This window comes from Balaenoptera physalus (genome assembly GCF_965194825.1).
Source record: "Balaenoptera physalus genome assembly, chromosome: 12".
In the NCBI taxonomy this organism is placed as follows: Eukaryota; Metazoa; Chordata; class Mammalia; order Artiodactyla; family Balaenopteridae; genus Balaenoptera; species Balaenoptera physalus.
This window is the reverse complement of record NC_138897.1, coordinates 82007724-82026431: the sequence shown is the minus strand read 5'-3', so window position 1 is coordinate 82026431 and position 18708 is coordinate 82007724. Positions and strand designations below refer to the sequence as shown.

The window sequence follows — 18708 nt, the reverse complement described above, 5'->3', positions numbered from 1 at the left end:
CCCTCCCTTCAGGCCTGCCCCAAGGGAGCGCGACCAGGCGACCCCCTTTAGCCCCCCTTGCTGCCCCCCCCCATCGGTTCCCCATTGTTCTCAACCCATCGCTCTCCCGGGAAGGGGGGAGGGGGTGCCGCGCTCTATTCTTAAAGGGCCCTCTCCCCTTCTTGTCTCCTGGCAGGTCGCGAGCACGAGTGGGGTGGGGCGTGCCCACGGGCCCCCGCCCCCCTCGTCCCCCAGCCCAGCTCCGGAGCCAAAGCCCCGGCCGGAGGGCAGGGAGTACGCGCCGCACCCCTCCCCCGTGCGTTCTTCAGCCACCCAGGCCTTCCAGGACGCTGTGGATCGGGGACAACGGGGACAGGGACGCCCCCTTCAGCGGGAGCCGTCGGGGGGGCGGACCTGAGACAAGGCAAGCAGCCCCACTGGAGCCAGGCGCAGGGTCTGGGACGCAGTGGGGAGCGCAGAGGGCTGGCTGGGCGCTGCAGAGAGCGGCAGGCTGGGGCCGGGCCTCCTGGTGACAGGCCCTGCGCGGCCAGGAAGAACGGGAGACCAGCGGGAAAGAGCCCGGACCTAGAGTAGAGGCGGCTGCTTCACTCCCTTATCGGAGCCGAGGGAACCAAGGAATCTAGAGCACCGTTTTCCCCATCATAGGAAAGACACTTGCTCTCCAGAGCAGCACCTTTATCTGAGACGGCTCTGCCGGGAAGGGGTCTTGGAGCCTGGAACACCACCCCACACTCCTTTAACTGAGGCCTCTGGGCCTCAGAGAGGGCCGGGAGTTAGAAAGGAGGCCGGAGAGTCCTTGCTGCCCCCCTGGGGAGAGAGGAAGTTCCCCACCTGCTCCCAGGCCCAGGAGGAGCTGGGCCAGTAATAGTAGGGTCCTGGCCCCTGAGGCGGCAGCGGCCATGTCACGACCAGGCCAGGGTGTGATGATGCCTGTGAACGGGCTGGGCTTCCCACCGCAGAATGTGGCCCGGGTGGTGGTGTGGGAGTGGCTGAATGAGCACAGCCGCTGGCGGCCCTACACAGCCACCGTGTGCCACCACATCGAGAACGTGCTCAAGGAGGATGCCCGTGGTTCTGTGGTCCTGGGGCAGGTGGACGCCCAGCTGGTGCCCTACATCATCGACCTGCAGTCCATGCACCAGTTTCGCCAGGACACAGGTGAGTGGACTCGCTACCCTCCCCACCCCACCACCACCATCACCACCACAATACCACCTTTCATGGCGGGATGCTGAAATGCCCCCCGGCATCCCTGAAGAGGGAGCACAGAACTGCGGAAGGCCAATCTGCTGATCCAACCCCCTCCCCCCAAAAGGGACAGTCTAGCAAAGTCCTGCTGAAGACCTGGGTTCCAATCCAGCCTCTCATATTAGGAGTGGGGCTGTTGGCAAGTTACATCACCTCTCTGAGCCTCAGTTTCCTCATCTGCAAGATGGATGGGTCAATGTCTCTCACAGCTGTGTGAGGATTCAATAAAATTGTGCTCACTGAGCAAAGAACCTAGAAGATCATTAGCGCTCAATCATCATAGTAAAAAGGCTTTTCATGCACTTCCTCATTTGATTTTTTCCAACTGTTACAGCCAGTCTTACTATTATGTTAGTGGTAGTAGTGGTAGTAGTAGCCATCCCATTTTACAGATGAAGAAACTGAGTCTCACAGAAGTTGAGTGATTTAAACTTAAAGCTGGGATTTAAGCCCAATTGATTTCCAGAACCAAAACTCTTAACTGGTATCTTATATTGGCTCTAAGTATTGGTATTGTTGGGGTGATGTGATGGTGGTTGTAATGATGGGGGGGTGAGGGTGTTGGTGGTGTTGATGGTGGGGGGGGTAATGATGGAGAAGATAGTGTTGGTGGTGATGTCAGTGGTAGTATTGATTGTGGAATTTGTGGTGGTGGTGTTGATGGTTGTGTTGGTGGTGGTCTTGGGAGTGGTGTGATGGTAATGATGGAGAGGATGAGGTTGGTGGCAGTCTTGGTGCTGTGTGATAGGTGATGATGGTGATAAAAATGGGGAGGTCCCACTCTCAGCATTTTTGTTTGCCACCACTGCGGAGATCTCCCTGAGTCATTGTTGCCTGGTGGTCTCTACGACAATCTTGGTGGGCAGTGGGGAATGGTGAGGTCCTGCCTCATGGAAGCTGCCAAGGAATCCTTGGCATGTTCACCCCCAAGGACCAGCTGATGGAGGTTTGAGGGAATTACAGTGAATCCCTAGATGACAAAACTGCATGTAGCAACCTTGGGGACAGTAGGACACTTCCCTTCTCTCTTAGAGCTGGGCTGTCCAATATGGTAGCCACTAAGCCCATGTGACAATTTAAATTTACGTTTAATTAAAATTAAGTAAAATTTACTTCCTCGGTCCCACTAGCCACATTTCAAGTGCTCAATAGCCGCATGTGTCTTGTGGCTACTGTATTGGACAGCATAGATCCAGAACATCACCATCACCAAAGAAAGTTCTAGTGGATAGCTCTGCTCTAGAACATTGCTTGGTGCCTACAGGGTGGTCACCAAGTGTGGAAACACAGGCAAAATCATAACAGATGGTTTGTTGATGTTACTTTTCAGTACGTCTGTGTTCCAAAACACCAGGTATTGGCAGCAGTCACTGGTGGTACCAATCGTTCATTCACGCCATCATCGATTTACTGACCTCCTGTTGTGTGTCAGACCCCATAATAAGCCCTAGAATACTGCAAGGAGCAAGACAGCCAAGGTCAGGGAATTCCCTGGTGGTCCAGGGGTTAGGACTTGGCGCTTTCACTGCCGTGGCCCCGGTTCGATCCCTGGTCAAGGAACTAAGATCCTGCAAACCACGCAGCACGGCCAAAAGAAAAAAGAAAAAAAAGACAGCCAGGGTCCTTAGTAGCGGTCTATTTGTGGAGGACCTATGCTGGAGATTCCAATGTAGTTGTCAAGCAAGCAAACACATAACCACACAGATAATCAGTTGCAGATCTGAGAACATGAAATAAACTTGGTCTAGGAGTGGTCAAGAAGGCTAATCTGAGGAAGTCAGGTTTGAATAGAAATCTAAAGAATGAGTGTGGGAGACACTGTTCCCATCAGAGGGAACAGACAGTGCAAAGGCCCTGTGGTGGGAAGGAGCAGAGTACGTTCAAATCCATTGCGTTTGGAGTGCAGTGGATGAGGGGAAGGTGGTACAAGATGAGGCTGGAACAGGCACCAGACATACAGCACTGGACAGCCGTGAAAAAGGGCTTTGGATTTTATCCTGAGAGTAGAGGAAGTCACCATTGAGTCCTGGTGCCAATCCTTCCAGAGAGGCAGCGTCCCTGATGGTGAATTGCTAGGCGTCCCCTGCCCCATTCTCTCTGGTTTATCCCGGAACCGTCTCTGGTGGAGGGCAGGCGTGTGGCAGCAGGAGTGTGTTTTCTCCTTGGCTCGGTGGTCTGCATTCTGTAGGTTCAAAGCTAGCGGTGGGGGGGGGGGGGTGCGGATTTTCCAGGGCGTGACTTATGGTCCTCAGAAGCAGCGATAGCCCCACCCGAGGTTGCCAACTTGGCCACTTTGCCCTTGATCTCCACACCTCTGTTCGGGGCTCCTTTTCTATCCCCACACCCCCACTTGGGCTCCTAACTCCCCAAACTCCCTCCATTCCCCCTTTCAGCAGGTCCCTTGCTCTCAATGGCACCCCTCTTATGGGTCAGCCTCGCTGGATCCCCCAGAAGTTCAATTTCAGTCGTCTTCCCACTGCCCCCTCCGGGAGCTGCTCACTCCACACCTGCCCCCTGTTTGCCGGAAAAGGGAAAAAAAAATACTCATCCCTCCACAGGCTCCTGGGAGCCTGCCAAGACCCCCCAGCAAGGGAGGAAGGCCTGGAAACCTATGGGGCCGGCAGGGGACCTAGGATGCCTGGAAAACTGCTAGAGGGAGGGGCAAGATGTCTCCCACCAGATGTGTTATAATGTGATCGCCCACTTCTCCCAGGAGCAATACGAAGTCAAGGAAGGACATCTTGTCCTCATAGTTAATGGTCCAGGAAAGAGCCTCAAGCAGGCGTTGTCACCTGTCCAGACCTCAGTTTCCACATCTATGAAATGGGCAAGAGTATCGCTTTGCTAGCAGGACTGTTGAGTTGATGGAGAGAACCACACAAGTTATTTTATCCCACAGACCTTAACTAATTACCCACCATGTGCCTAGCATGTGCTGAACACTACAGATGCATGAAAGATGAGTCGGAGATCCTAAATCTTGAAGATGGTGGTACACAGACACACACACACACACAAACAATATAAAGTTGTAAAACCCAAAGCTCACGTGTATGTACTGAAATGAACACAACCTCTCTCTAGATTTTCTAATTGTAAAATTCTTGATAGGTTCATTGAAGCTGAACTTTAAGTTTTTGTGGGAGGTAGCAGCATGCCCCAGCACCCCGACTTTGGAGCTGCAGACTTGCTGATAAGGTCAGATAGTAAATAGTTTAGCCTCTGTGGGCCCTACAGTCTCTATTGTAACTGCTGCTATAGCTTAACTCTCCTGCTGTAGTTTGAAAGCAGCCAGACAGTATGCAAATGAATGAATGTGTCTGTGTTCTGATAAAACTAGTTGCAGCCACTGACATTTGAATTTCATATCATTTTCACGGGTCATGAAATCTTTTTTTTTCCCCAACCATTTGAAAATGTAAAAACCACTCAGCTCGTGAGCTGTGCAAAAGCAGGCAGCGGGTGGATTTGACCCGTGGGCTGCAGTTCACCAACCCCTGCCCTAATATGTTCTTAACCTGCCCATGGGGTAGGACAGCAGTGGTGCCACGGCATGCCCAGTGTGGCCTATACAGAAATACTCACCTCGTGGCGTGTGCCGAGGTGCACACGTGTGTGCATACACGCACACAGCACCAATCTGCTTGACCCACAAATGCCCTGTCTATATGCCTGTCATGCGGCCAGCGGAAGAAAGCCCAGATGTCAGGCTTGGACCACAAGGGAAGGGCCAGGCCTGGTCCCATGGGGGCTGCTGTTTGTTCAGCTGGTGCCCCGTCACCTCTCCCCTGCTGGGCTGTTTTCATCACTCTCTACAGGGGGTGAGGTTCCCTTTGAAGCCCAGCAGGTCTGGAACCCAAGTGGCAGGGATGCTGTGACCCTGGTGTTCCTTTCACAGGCATATGACCTAACCAATTCCTAGGCAATTTCCAGATTTCTCCCAGAGCTCACATGGCTGGGGGCAGGGGGAGGGCCACCTTTCGGACTGACTGGTGACGCCCATTCTCTTCTCCCACTGCTGCTGGGGGCACTTATGGCAGCCCTCTGCCCATTCTGTAGATGGGACAGCTGAGGCTGGGTGAGGCCAGGCTGGGGACCATCCACAACTGCTGTCCCCACAACTCAAAGCACAGTTGTGCCTGGCAAGCTGTCAGGCTGGAGTCACAGGTGGCAGCTGGTTTCAGCACCTTTCAAGCCTACATCATCCCTTCTCTGGGTAGCTGGGGCTCCACTCAGCCCTGGTGCCCTTATGGGAGCATCCTGTCTGAAGACACACTTAGGCTGTTGGAGACCAGGTGGGGCCACCCAGTGGGAAGAGCAGCCATCACTGGGGAAGGCACCGCCAGAATTTAGACTCCTAGGCAGGTCATTGTATCGATGGAGAGACAGAGGCCCAGAGAGGGTGAGTGACTTGCCCAAAGTCACACAGTCGATCACTCTTCTGGAACCCAGGCCTCTCAGACAGGTCTCAAGGTGGAGAATAAGGTGACATTCAATGCGCCAGCTGAGTCCCCTCCCCCTTCTCCCTTGAGAGCTCTGACTTGTTGCCAGATTGTGTACCAAAGCAGGAACAGCCTGTGCAACCCCAGAGGCCTCCAGGGCCCAGCTACCCGGTTACAGGACCCCTTGGGACCCTCTCGCAGACAACCTGGAGGGCCCCAGGGGGCTGGGCCTGACACCAGGGGCAAGAAGGATGATGTGCATTTGGACTGGGAGGGGTCCGTCCACTGGTGGCCGCAGGTCCAACTAGTCCGTACGTGGGTATCACGCCCTGGGCTGGTTCCTAGGAACTCAGAAAGAAGGACAAGACCCCTGCCAAACTGATTTCAGGGTCTAGTGAAGTCAAAGACAAATATCAATACGTATCATGGGAATGGAAGTTGAACTCTTGGATTCAGATATAGATCTGAATTCCAGCCTGGCCCCTTGCTGGCTGTGTGACCATGGGCAAGCCGCTTAACCTCTCTGAGCCTCAGATTCCTGCTCTGTAAAATGGGAATAAGAATAGTCCCTACCTGAGAGGATTATTACCGTGAGGACTGAATGAGGTAATGTAGCTAAAAGCATGGAGAATATTACTTTGCTCATAGCACTCACGTTCAAGCAGGAAAAAGATCTAAACACCTCATAGGAGAGGTACAGGCTGCCCTTGGCCAAGTGATGTGGGCAGTGTGTGCCTGGGGCTTCTGAGAGGGAGGACTTCCTGGAGGAGGAATCTTCCAAGAGTCTGTACGGTTTGAGGAACACTTCTGGCTGGAGGAAACCCAGGCCTGAGTGGAAAACGGAGGCAGTGACAGAAGTGGGAAGAGGTAAGGAGAGGAAGGGAGGCCTCTTGAGTCCCACCGGGCATGGCTGGGCTGCCAGCTGTCACCCTTTAGCGGCCAGGCCCCAGGGGACCCAGAGTCACACTGCGGGACCAGCCTCATTAATCATGGGCCCTTGGAGGCCAGAGCTGAAGCAGGCTGGGCAGGGGCTGACGCAGGCCCGTCCTGACCCATGTTATACATAGCAAAGGTGAGGCTCAGAGGGTGGGGATCCACCTGCCCAAGCTAGGAAGAGATAGATCAGAGAGTCAGATCTAGGTGGTCTGTGGCGCCCGCCCTGCGCCAGGCCCGGCTGCCCCAGCACCTTGGACAGCGCCACCCACGGCTGGACCACTCCTGTGGGGTGTGGGTGTGAGAGATCCTGGGTCAAATCCTCCTCATAGCCTCTTCTCTCTCCTCTCATGTACCCTGCCCCTCCTGCTCCCCTCTCCATCCTTTCCTGCTCTCTCCAACCACCCCCCTCCTCATCGGTCCAAGGGAGCTAGGGTGTGACCTAGAGACGAGGGAGGTGATGGAAGCTGTGATGCGGAAGTGTGGGGCTGGAACAGGGGAGGTGATAGGGAAGGTGATGAGAGCCGTGGAGGGGGGAGGGGCCGGGGAGGTGATGGGGCCTATGACTGGAGCTATTGATGGTGGGGTGGAGTTGCAGGTGTGATAAAGGGGACCGTGATGGGGAGGGTAATAACGGCTGTGATGGAGGGTAGTGAAGGGGGAGGCATGGGGGTTCTACAGAGGGGGTGATGGGGGATGTGATGGGAGGGTAATGAGGAGGGGCCAGGATGGGGAGGTGATGGGGGCAGGACTGGCCACAGTGGAGCTGCCCATTCAGGCTGTGGGCAGGGGGATCCCTAGCTCCCGCCTCAGTGTGGTATTTTCAGGGTATGGAAGGTGCCCAGGGCCCTCCCACGCCTCCCTCCCCCCACATCTGTGTCTCCCTGGGCCTCCCTCCTTCCTCTCACTCCTGCATCACACCCAGTGGTGGCCACTCCGCAGCACAGCCTCCAGGTCCCAAGACAGTTGCCCCCCCATGAGTCCCCCTGGCCTCCCAGTCCACAAAGGCACCCCACCAGCCGCCAGCTGCCCTTGGCTGATACCAGCTGAGAGCAAGGGGCCCCAAATCTGGAACTGGCTGCCTCAGGGAGCCTTGTTGGTGAGGCCCAGGCTCTAGATTCCCTTCTTCGCAGCTCTCTGGTAACTGTGGGGTGCGGTGAGGGTGTGACGGGGTGCTGGCTTTTGACTTTGGGTAAACCACACTCTCTCCATGGGCCTCAGTTTCCTCCTCTGTAATATGGGCCCAACAACAGGAGCTATCTCATGGGATTGTGGTCAGTATTAATTTGTTCATTCATTCAGCAGGAATTTAATGAGCACCTACTATGGGCCAGACACTGTCCTAGGCACTAGGGATGCAGCAGTGAACAGGACAGATACAAATCGCTGCCCTCAAAGCCCTTGTATTTTGGTAGGGGTGATGGGCATGATACAGGAGGCCAGACGCCGAGGAGGTCCGGGATATGGGGCTGTTCCTGATCTTTGGGCTCCAGGAGCAGGCAGGCTGGAGACTGAGTCCCCCCCCAGGTCCTGTGTAGCTGCATCCTTGCTCTGTCACCCTGGCCAAGCACCTCTCCCTCTCTGGGCTCCTCCCATCGTCCCTCTGGAGCTGCTCCAGGCTGCCACCTCCACCTGCCTGAATAGGAGTGGCAGGCGGGTGATGGGCGATGGGAGGGAGTCTGGCACCGGGCCGTGGAGCTGAACGCCCTGAAATGCAGAACAAAGGAGGAAGCAATCAAAGAAGGCAGCGCTGGTGACCGGGACAGTCCTGCCAGCAGCTGCAGTGTAACCACCTCTTCTGCCGATGACAGGCTGGGCCCCGCCGACACTGAGCCTTTGTCCCCTCTCCTGCCCACTGCAAACAGAGCACGCCAGGCAAAGCGTAGGGTTCACCTGAAATTGCACATTATGGAGCCCTCCCCAGGTTCCTCTCTTCTAGGGAACAAAGGTTCACTCATGCCAAGGTCTTAGTCACCTGGGGCTGTGAAAATAAGAGTCAAGGAGCCTGGGGTCAAGATCTATCTCTAAGTTGTAGGTGATTTGGACAAAGCCCCTTTCGCTTTCTGGGTTCCAATTTCCCCATCCAGAAAGAGGCTGAAAATTCAGATGCTTCCAGGGCCCGGGCAGCCAATAGAAGTGTGTGCAGTGGCTGGGAAGGCAACAGCGTTCAACTGTTGTTCTCTAGTGCCTGGTACACAGTAGGCACTCAGTAAACACTTGAAAACATGAATGGAGTGACTGTGACTCAGCTTCTGCTAACTGTTGCCAAGAAGACCAACCCTTGTGGCTGCCTCTTTGGATATTTGGTGATTTTTGAAATCCAGACTTGAGTGAGCCCACCCCAGTTTTTAAATGCCTGGTCATTATATTTACAAGATGTAAATAGCGTGGCGCCCAAGACAAAATCAAATTCACCCTCAACTTGCAATCTCCAGCCTAGTCATTTGTAGTACTCAGGTAGGTTCACTTGTGTGTATTTGGTCATTCATTCATTCACTCACTCATTCATTCATTTAGCTAGCATTTTCCAAGTACCTACTTCCCTGCGCTCCTGGCTACGGAGGGATGCTAAGGTGGCTGAAAGCCAGCCCAGCCTTTGAGAGGCTTCCAAGCTGGAGGGAAGAGACGCCTCAACACTTAGTGAGCTCTGGGCTTTAATGGCAGTACTGCAGGTGCAAGGTGCTATGTGAGTCCCAAGGAGGGAGTGACTCTCCCTGAGGATGGCAGAGAAGATTTCAAGAGGACAGTGCTTGAGCTGAACCATGACAAGTGTGTAGGAGCTCGGCAGGGAGGGAAGTGGGGTGGTGTGGGTTGAAGGACATTCCAGACAGAGGGAACAGCATGTGCAAATACACAGAGGCATAGCCATGCGTGATGTGTTCAGAGAATAACTAGAAGTTTGGTGTCGTTAGAGTGTGAGGCTGTGCGGACAGCTTGTAATGGGCCTTGAAGATGAGCTAAAGGGCTTAGGCTGATTCATTCCTAAGGGCACTAGGGAGCTATTGATGGGTGTTGGGCAGAGGAGTGATGTGGTGGTCAGACTTGAGTTTGTGAAAGATCCTCTGGCTGCCTTGGGAGAATGCATTACAGGGTGCGAAAGGTGGAAACTGGGACATAGGACGGAGTCTGCTGCAGTAGTCTAGGCAAGCAGTCATGGTGGCTTGGACCAGGGTGGTGGCAGTGGAAGGGGGGAGAAGTTCAAATCTGGCTGGCTTGAATCCTGGCTTAATAACTTAGCTGTGTGATTTGGGTAAATCACTTCACCTCTCTGTTTTGGCAATTGTACAAGGCAATGATAATAATGGTACCTGTTCTGCAGAGTGTAATGTGGATTAAGAATTAACATGTGAAACACTTAGAGCAGTACCTGGCACAGAGTAGACCCTCTGTGAGTGTTTACCATCATGATGAGGAGGAGGAAGAGGATGTCTATTTCACAGATGAGGAAGCAGAGGCTTGGTAGGATCAGGGCAGTTGCCCAACACCACTGAGGGCTCCAGGAGATAGAGGACTCTCTGCTCCTTCTGTTTCCTACCCTCTCATTTCCGTCTCTCAGCTGCTGCTGCCGTGCCTGGGGGTCTGAACCCGAGTGTGTTGGAAGCTAGGTGACTGGGAAGCCACACACACACAGCCCATAAAGTGGGCAAAGCCAGCTTGCAGCTGCCAGCGGCCTCCAGAACGAGGGCCTTTTGAAACCAATTTGAAGGTGGTAGCCTCTCCGAGTGCCGTGCAGCCCCTCAGCCTTCCCCAGGCAGGGCTGGAGAACCCCTCCCCTCTCCTGCCCAGCTGCCAGCAGACCCTGGGGAGCCTGGGCCAGCTTCAGATGTGCAGAAACCGCTAATGGGCCGTGGCTCTGTTGACAAGTCCCCTGGGAGAGTTTGGAGGGAAACAGAACACTGCGGGATTATTGATCACAGGGCGGGAGGGAGAGGGAGGTGCCCCGGGTCCACAGACTGCAGTTCGAATCCCAGCCCAGCCACCACCCCCAGGTGGACCTCCAAGTCCTCCCAAGGAGCCTCAGTTTCCCCATCTGCCAAATGGGGCTAACAATAGTGCACAAAACCTCTAGGGCTATCGCGAGGACTGGAGGGTGCACATAAGCCCTTGGCACGGTAGCTGGCACAGAAGAAATCGATAAAGCAGGATGGCTATTGTTACTGCTGTCAGGGAGTTGGCCAGCCACGCAGATAATCAGTCGAGGGGTTAAGGGAGAGGGTCGCTATTCCAGAAGGCCATATAACAGTCTGGGTTTGAACCTCAGCTGTGTCCCTTACTCACTGTGTAACCTCCGTGCCTCAGTTTCCTCCCCTGGAACATGGGCTAGTACAAGTGGAGCAGTGAAGGGAACGCCTGGAGCCGGGTGGCCTTGGGATGGCTTCTGGCTGGACCACTTCCTTGCAGATAACCTTGGACATGTTACTACCCTGCTCTGTGCCTCTATTTCCTTGCCTCTAGAATGGGATGGTGAATTCCCTGGCAGTCCAGTGGTTAAGACTCGGCGCTTTCACTGACGGGGCCTAAGTTCCATCCCTTGTCAGGGAACTAAGATCCCTCAAGCTCCGCAGCGCGGCCAAAAAAAATAAAATAAAATGGGATGGTAATATCCCTACCTCATAGGGCCATTGTGAGGATTAAATGAGTTCACATGAGCCTGGGCCACAAAAGTGTGTTCTCTGAGCGAGAATGATGGTTATGATGACTTCTGGGTTGGGGAAGGAATCAGGAAACTACCCCATTGGGGCCTGGCCTCCAGTGGGTGTTGAACTCATGCTTAACCCACTGCCCAGCCCCCAATCACAGGCCTCAGCCAGCAGCGGGACTCCCCCCACCTGACAGGATGTCCCATGACTGCCTCCCACGGGCCCCCCTTCCCGTCAGGGTCTGGGTGCCCCCAAACTGAGGTCACTTCCCTCCGGGAAGCCACCCCCAGAGGGAGTGGTTTGTTGCTGGGCCTTGGGACTGGCTCAGAGCAGGGAGGAACACTTTGGAGGCTAGAGGGGCAGAGAGGAGGGCTCAGAACCCTCCCGTCTCTCTACAGAGTCAGCTTTTTCTTAAAGCCAAAAGCTGGGGGGCTGAGACACCCACACACCCCACCTTCAGGCAGAGGGGTCAGATCAGGACCACGTTCTCCAGCCAGAAATCTCTCACAGTGAAACAACTGAGGGCAAAGCTGAGGTAGTGAGTTCCCCGTCGCTGGAGGTATCCTAGGCTGGGCTACCACTTGGCTGAGTTAAACCCCTTAGAACCAGTCTAACCTGGCCTTTCCTTTGTTCCGTGAATGAAGCATTATCCCCAACCCTCCCAAGATTTCACTCTTCTGGGACCTCAGTTGTCTCCTGTAAAACGGGAATAATTCTGGTCCCTCCCTAGAAGGAACCGTGTGAGGATATAATGAGATAGTGCAAGGAAAGTGCTGAACACAGTCTCTGGCACATAGTGGGGACTCAGTAAACGTTAGCTTTATTGGTATTGCTGTAGCTGTTGTCTTCCCCCCGCCCCCCGTCCCCCCTCTCTGCTCCTCCGTCTCTTGGCCTAGCTCTCTCGTTCTCCCTGACTGTCCCTGACTGTCTCAGTCTCTAAGCTTCAGGATTCTGTTTCTTTTTTTTTAATATTTATTTATTTATATATTTATTCTGGTTGCACTGGGTCTTAGTTGCGGCATGCCCGATCTAGTTCCCCGACCAGGGATCGAACCTGGGCCCCCTGCACTGGAAGCGTGGAGTCTTACCCACTGGACCACCAGGGAAGTCCCAGGATTCTGTTTCTTTAAGTCTCTCTGCCCCCGACTCTCCTGTATCTGCCTTAGCATTTCCCATTTTGATCTCGGCCCTCTGTGCATGTGTGTCTCTCTCTGTCTCTGTGCCTCTCTCTCCCTCTTTTTTTTTTTTTAAGATTTTTTTTTTTTATGTGGACCAGTTTTTTAAAGTCTTTATTGAATTTGTTACAATATTGCTTCTGTTTTATGTTTTGGTTTTTTTGGCTGTGAGGCATGTGGGATCTTAGCTCTCTGCATTGGAAAGTGAAGTCTTAACCACTGGACCGCCAGGGAGGTCCCCTCTCTCCCTGTCTCTTGCTCCCCCCACCTGTGTCTCGATCTCTCTTTGGTTGTCTCTGCCCCAGGCATGAACTGGTCACTGGCTGCAGTGGCTGCGGCCATCCCCACACCCGGTCCCCAGGGGCCCAGCTCCTGCAATCCTCCAGCTGACATTTGGCCAAAGCCCCTTTCCCCTCAGTTCAGCTGGAACAAGATTGGAATTTTTCAACCAAACATTCCTAAGAAACAAAGGAGGGGGTAGGGGGGACAGGGAACAAAAACAGACACAGAAACAGGCCCAGAAATAGTACGTGCTTGACACAGGTTCCTAACTGCCACGGGGACACCGACCCTGGTGGCCAGCGCAGCTGGGTGCCCGTGAGGCCAGAGAAGGGGAGTGGACCCAGCAGAGCCGGTCCACGTTAGAAAGACCAGCCGTGCATCCAGGCCACCAGTCTGAGGCCCTTCCCATCTCCCAGGCTGAGGAACCTCCAGCCTCATCTTAGACCCATTGTTCTGGCCGAAAATCTAGGCCAGGGCCACTGGGGAAGAGAAAAGAGTGTTTCCGCCGCTGCTCCCTTGGAAATCTCGAGATCGCAGCCCAGGCAGGTCACCAGGGAACCAGCTGGCCCCACTCGGCCTGGTGCACGGCCAGCGTGAGCTGGGAGGTGGACGGACAGGCAGGCAGGCAGCGCTGGGCGCTTCAGGGTGCAGGGCCCAGCGGGGAGGACGGCAGCTGCCCTAATTACTCCAGCTCGCCAGGTTCCGATCTCGTTTGAAAAGGACTCCAGGGACGCAGCCTTTAATAACTACCAGTAAACAGGCAGGAAAATCAATACCTGCTAAATAGAGCCCTGGAGAGAGGTACGCCTGGGCTGGCTGGCCCTGAGCTGGCTGGGAGGAGCTCCCAGAGTCCTTTGTTACAGAGCTGGCCAATGCTGACCTTTGGAACCCTGTCCCTCCTTCCCCGGGGACCCCTTGTGCACTTTGGCCTCTGCTCCAGTCTGCACTCCCTCTCTATCAAGACCAACCCCTCCTCTTTCCCACTCCCTCTGAGCCCTGACCTATGCCAAGTAGGTTGCCTGTTTCAGTTGCAGATGCCTCATTTGCGCCTTGTGCCTAGTGCTGGGAACAAAAACATAGATCTGACCTGGTCCTTGTCCTCCTGAAAGTCATCAACCAGTGAGGGAGATTAAGAACAAAAACAAAAAACAAAAAAACAAAAAACAAAACAAAACAAAAAGAACCAAAACAAATCACTTAATGATAGTGCAAAGATATACATGCAGTAAAAAGCTGCATGTGCTAGCTATAGCAGCAGAACGGAAAAGCACTTCCTGGAGGAGGTGGGCACGTAGAGGGTTTTGTTGGGTGAATAGGAGTTTGCCAAGTGACCAAGGGCTGGGAAAAGGTGAATGTGGGTAATGTATATAATAATAACAGCATCTTAGCTAACATTCCTCAAGCACTTACTGTAGCCAAGCACTCTGCCAAGCATCTATGACGTGCATTATCTTACTTTGCCCCACAGTAATTCCTTGGGGGTGGGTATTAATACCCCCATTTGACAGATGAGGACACTGAGGCTAAATGTGGAGCCAGGACTGGCACATGGCCTGTGAGACTTCTGAGCTGTCTCTCTCAACCACTTCACTCTGCCCCTCCCGCCCCTGACCCTGCCCTGCCCAGCTCAAGACTTGGCACACAGAGGTGACTAAATATAGCAAGTTCCCACCCCCTGCCTTCCTATTCAGGGGTTACACCTTCCATGTAACACAGCACCTCAACCCTTAACTGGGAGGCTAATGGTGGTACTTTGGACACATCGGACCTGAAGATCACCTGTCACGAGCCCTCATTTTGCAGATGAGGAAACTGAGGCTCTGAGAGGGGAAGACCAGGACTCAGGAGCAGAGTGGGAACAGGATCCCAGATTTTCCCTCTAACTAATCCCCTCTCAGGCCTGCCCTGGAAGAACACCGTTGTCAAGGAAAAAGTCAATATTCGCACGCTAAATTAAAATGATAAAAACAGACTGGAGAATGAGGCTGCCCTGGAGGCCTGGGAGGGGGGTAGTTTTCATTTGATTGACTGGCACATTACAGGAGCCCGGGGACTCCACGCCCACCACGCTTCTCTCATTACAGCTACAGCTCTGTGCCTCGACTTCCCCAGCTCTCGGAGTCTGGGTGGTTGACAGGGAGCAGGGGATAGCCCGTAGACCTTGGGATTCAAACAGAGGAGAGAGCAGAGGACTAGCTGTTTCAGCCCTGGGTCGGGACCCAAGTGAAGGTCAGATAGAGTCTGTGCCCAGGAGAGAGAAGCTTAAACAAGGCAGGGGAAGGAGGGGGTCCTCATCCATCTGGCTGCAGATTCCAGGGCCAGGCACCCTGGGGTCGTGCCAGTTGACAGTGGAAACACTCCCCATGTAGGGAGGGCCCACTGCATGCTAGGCACTGTGCTAGGCACAGGGCATAGAGTCAGGAGTGAAGCAGGCAAGATCCCTGACCTTGTACGGGGGAGACAGAGAGTAAAGCAAGTCTGCAGATGACTGTATCACGCAGGTAGCACTGAGTGCCAGGAAGAGAGATAGAGCAAGGGAAGAGGATGGCAATGGAGGGCAATGGAAGGGTGGCGCTTCCAATGAGGGGATGTTTGAACAGAGACCTAAAAGAAAGGAGGGAGAAAACTGTGAGAACGTCTGGGAGTGGCTAGGTCATATTCCAGGGGGAGGGGACAGCAAATGCAAAGGGCCTGAGGCTGGACATTGCTTCAGATGCTTGAGGAACAGCAATGGGGCCAGGGAGTGAGTGAGAGGTGGGCTTTATAGACCCGTGGGACTTTGTAGAGGCTTTATAGACAATGTGGTGCTTTGTAGGTCATGGCCAGGACTTTGACTCTGACTCCAAGTAAGCAGGGAACCATGGGAGAATTTTGAGCCGAAGGAGAACGTGATCTGACTTGCATTGAATGAGATCCCTCTGGCTGCCGTGTGGGGAAGAGACGACAGAAGGCAAGGACAGAAACAGTGACCAGTAATGAGTCTACTGCAATAGTCCAGGCAAGAGAAACACAGTGGCTTGGACCAGGTAGATTTGGTGCGATGGGGAGAGGGAGAAGTGGTCAGATGTGGGATGTATTTGAAGACAGAGACCACTGGATTTACTGATAGATTGGACGTGGGGTATGACATGAGAAGTCAGGGATGGGTCCAAGGATTGGGGGTTTGGGGCTTGAGCAAAAGGAAGGATGGAGCTGCCAGTAACTGAAACAAGGAAGGCTTCAGGAGGAGCAGGTTTGGAGTGGAGGAAGATCACAGCTCTGCTCTGGCAGAGCTGAGTTTGGGAAGCCCATTGGACCTGCATGGGAAGGTGCAGAGGGAGCAGCTAGATACACAAGTCTGGCTCTAAGGGGAGAGGATATTGGAATCATCAGAGTAGAGACACTATTTGTCTTGATGGATCCTTTTAGCAACCTTATAAGGAAGGTCTGCTTGTGCCCATTTTAGAGATGATAAAACTGAGGCTCGGAGCCATTGAGTCGCCTGACCACAGACACACAGCTGGAAAGTTGGGCAGGTGGGGCTTGAAATGAGGTCTGTCTGCCTCCCAGCCCTGGTGCCCCACCCAGACCCTGTGCTCTGTGGCCATTCTCACCAAATCCTCCCAGCAGCCCCGTGTGAGAGGGGAGGGGTGGCTCATGGATTATCATCACCTTCATTTTCGAGATGGGGCCACCGAGACTTAGGGAGACTTAAGGGACTTGCCCACAGTTGAGGAGCAGTCAAGTGTGCAGCCTTCCTGCCAGTGTGCCACGTGAACCAAAAGAATCTCTCCACACTGGCCCCAAGGCACAGAGCAGGCTAAAGGCACTGAGAAGTCTTGCAGCCTGGACCTTGTTCATCTCTTTTTAACCCAGTGTCCATGGAGCCTTGCTCTCAGGAAGCATCTAGAATTGGGAAGCATGGAGCAGAGGTTGGGAGCCAAACTTCAGGGCCCCTGTTTTTAAAATGGGAGCATGAATACCCACCTGGCTGGGGTCGTCACGTGGTTATGTTCATTTTGAATGACCGCTCAGCACGAAGCCCTCCACAGAGCAGACAGGCAGCATGTTTGCTAAAAGAAGGAACAGATAAATGAACAGATGCGTGAAAAAAGGAATAAATAAGTGGATGAAGGAATGGACCAATGCAAGGATAGCAAAAGGCGTGAAAGAATAAAATAACTGAACTCAGAATGGATCAATATCTGAACTAATGAATTCATTCACACATTCAGCAAATATCTAGTGAACACCTACTGTGTGCAGGCGCTGGGGATACAGCAGTGAATAAAACGAAGTCCTTGCCTTGTGGCAGTGACATTCTAGTGGGAGGAGACAGACAGAAAGGAAGATATATATGTAACATATAAAGTATACCAGATGGAACAGGGAAGGAGAGAGGGGAAAGGAGGAATGTGGAAGGGTGCACATTTTTATATAGGATGGTCGTAAGTGAAGGAATGACTGAAATCATGGATAAAGTTGCTGAAGGAGAATAAGTGCAGGTATGAATGATGGCAGGCATGGGTGAATGAGCTAATGAGAGAATTACTGAATGAATGAACTGAGGAATACATGAATGCACAAACCAAGGCATGAATAAAGGAATGCACGAATGAAAGAATTAAGGAATGCATAAATGAACTTGTGCTTGAAGTAATTAATGAATGGATGGACTGATGAATGGATTACTGAATGAGTGAACTAATGAAGGAAAGAAGGACCATCAGTGTCGGCACGGTCGTGGCCTCTGTTGATCCCGGCTCCCACCCCAGGCTCTGACTCTGCTTCCCACCCCCCTCCTAGTCTAAACAGCCCACACCCCCTTCTCCCTTCTCCCCCAGGGCCTGTGATGGACCACTGCTTCAGTGCCTGTGTTGACCCTTGAGTGGTGGAGGCAGCTTGCGTCCCCTGCCCCCCTTGCTGACTTGCATCCCCGTCCTGACACCCCGCTTCTTTGCCTTCCACGCCCCCCTCCCCGGGCCCGTGCTCCTCTCGCCCCAACCCATATGTGCTGACCCTCAAGCTCGCCCCTGCCCGTACTGACCCTCCACCCGTGCTGACCCCGGTGTTGTCCCCCGCCCCTCCGGCCTGTCCCGATACCCCTGGCCGCGGATGTTAACGGCCCTCCGTCCTGACTCCCGTCCCCCTTGTGAGCACAGGCACCATGCGGCCGGTGCGGCGCAACTTCTACGACCCGTCGTCGGCGCCGGGCAAGGGCATCGTGTGGGAGTGGGAGAACGACGGCGGCGCGTGGACGGCCTACGACATGGACATCTGCATCACCATCCAGAACGCCTACGAGAAGCAGCACCCGTGGCTCGACCTCTCGTCGCTCGGCTTCTGCTACCTCATCTACTTCAACAGCATGTCGCAGATGAACCGCCAGACGCGCCGGCGCCGCCGCCTGCGCCGCCGCCTGGACCTCGCCTACCCGCTCACCGTCGGCTCCATCCCCAAGTCGCAGTCGTGGCCCGTGGGCGCCAGCTCGGGCCAGCCCTGCTCGTGCCAGCAGTGCCTGCTGGTCAACAGCACGCGGGCCGCTTCCAACGCCATCTTGGCTTCGCAGCGCCGCAAGGCGCCCCCCGCGCCCCCGCCGCCCCAGCCGCCGCCCGGAGGACCAGCGGGCACGCTCGCCGTGCGCCCCAGCGCCACCTTCGCAGGCGCCGCGCTCTGGGCCGCGCCCGCCGCCGGCCCCGCCGAGCCCGCGCAGCCCCCCGGCGCGTCCCCGCGGAGCCCGAGCGCCCCCAGCGGCGCGCCCACCCCGGGGCAGAACAACCTCAACCGGCCCGGGCCCCAGCGCGCCACCAGCGTGAGCGCGCGCGCCGCCATCCCGCCGGGGTAAGCCGGGCCCTGGGCGCAGGGGTGGCTGCCCTCTGGGACAAGAATTACAGGAACAAAGAATTACAGTAATTATAATAATCACAAGTAATATCTAGCATCTATGAAGTATTCGCTTTGTGCCAAGCGTTAACTAAGCACCTTAACCCTCATTTATCTCCAGGCACA

General features: G+C 54.4%; 1 protein-coding gene and 1 long non-coding RNA gene across 2 annotated transcripts in view; one reads left to right on the top strand and one right to left on the bottom strand.

Moving 5' to 3' along the window:
- Positions 1–307: 307 nt before the first annotated feature.
- The window catches only part of DTX1 (deltex E3 ubiquitin ligase 1), a 36963-nt gene continuing 18562 nt past the window's right edge, over positions 308–18708 (top strand). The window contains exons 1-2 of the mRNA XM_082416492.1: positions 308–1158; positions 17862–18540. Of these exons, the coding sequence (XP_082272618.1) occupies positions 900–1158; positions 17862–18540 (938 nt within the window). The 5' untranslated portion in view covers positions 308–899. The remainder of the gene's footprint in view (positions 1159–17861; positions 18541–18708) is intronic.
- LOC309639381 lies at positions 7599–18227 on the bottom strand. The gene is made up of 3 exons (XR_014251626.1): positions 18142–18227; positions 16687–16772; positions 7599–8330 (listed from the first exon to the last, which is right to left on the bottom strand). It is a non-coding gene; the product is annotated as an uncharacterized lncRNA (long non-coding RNA).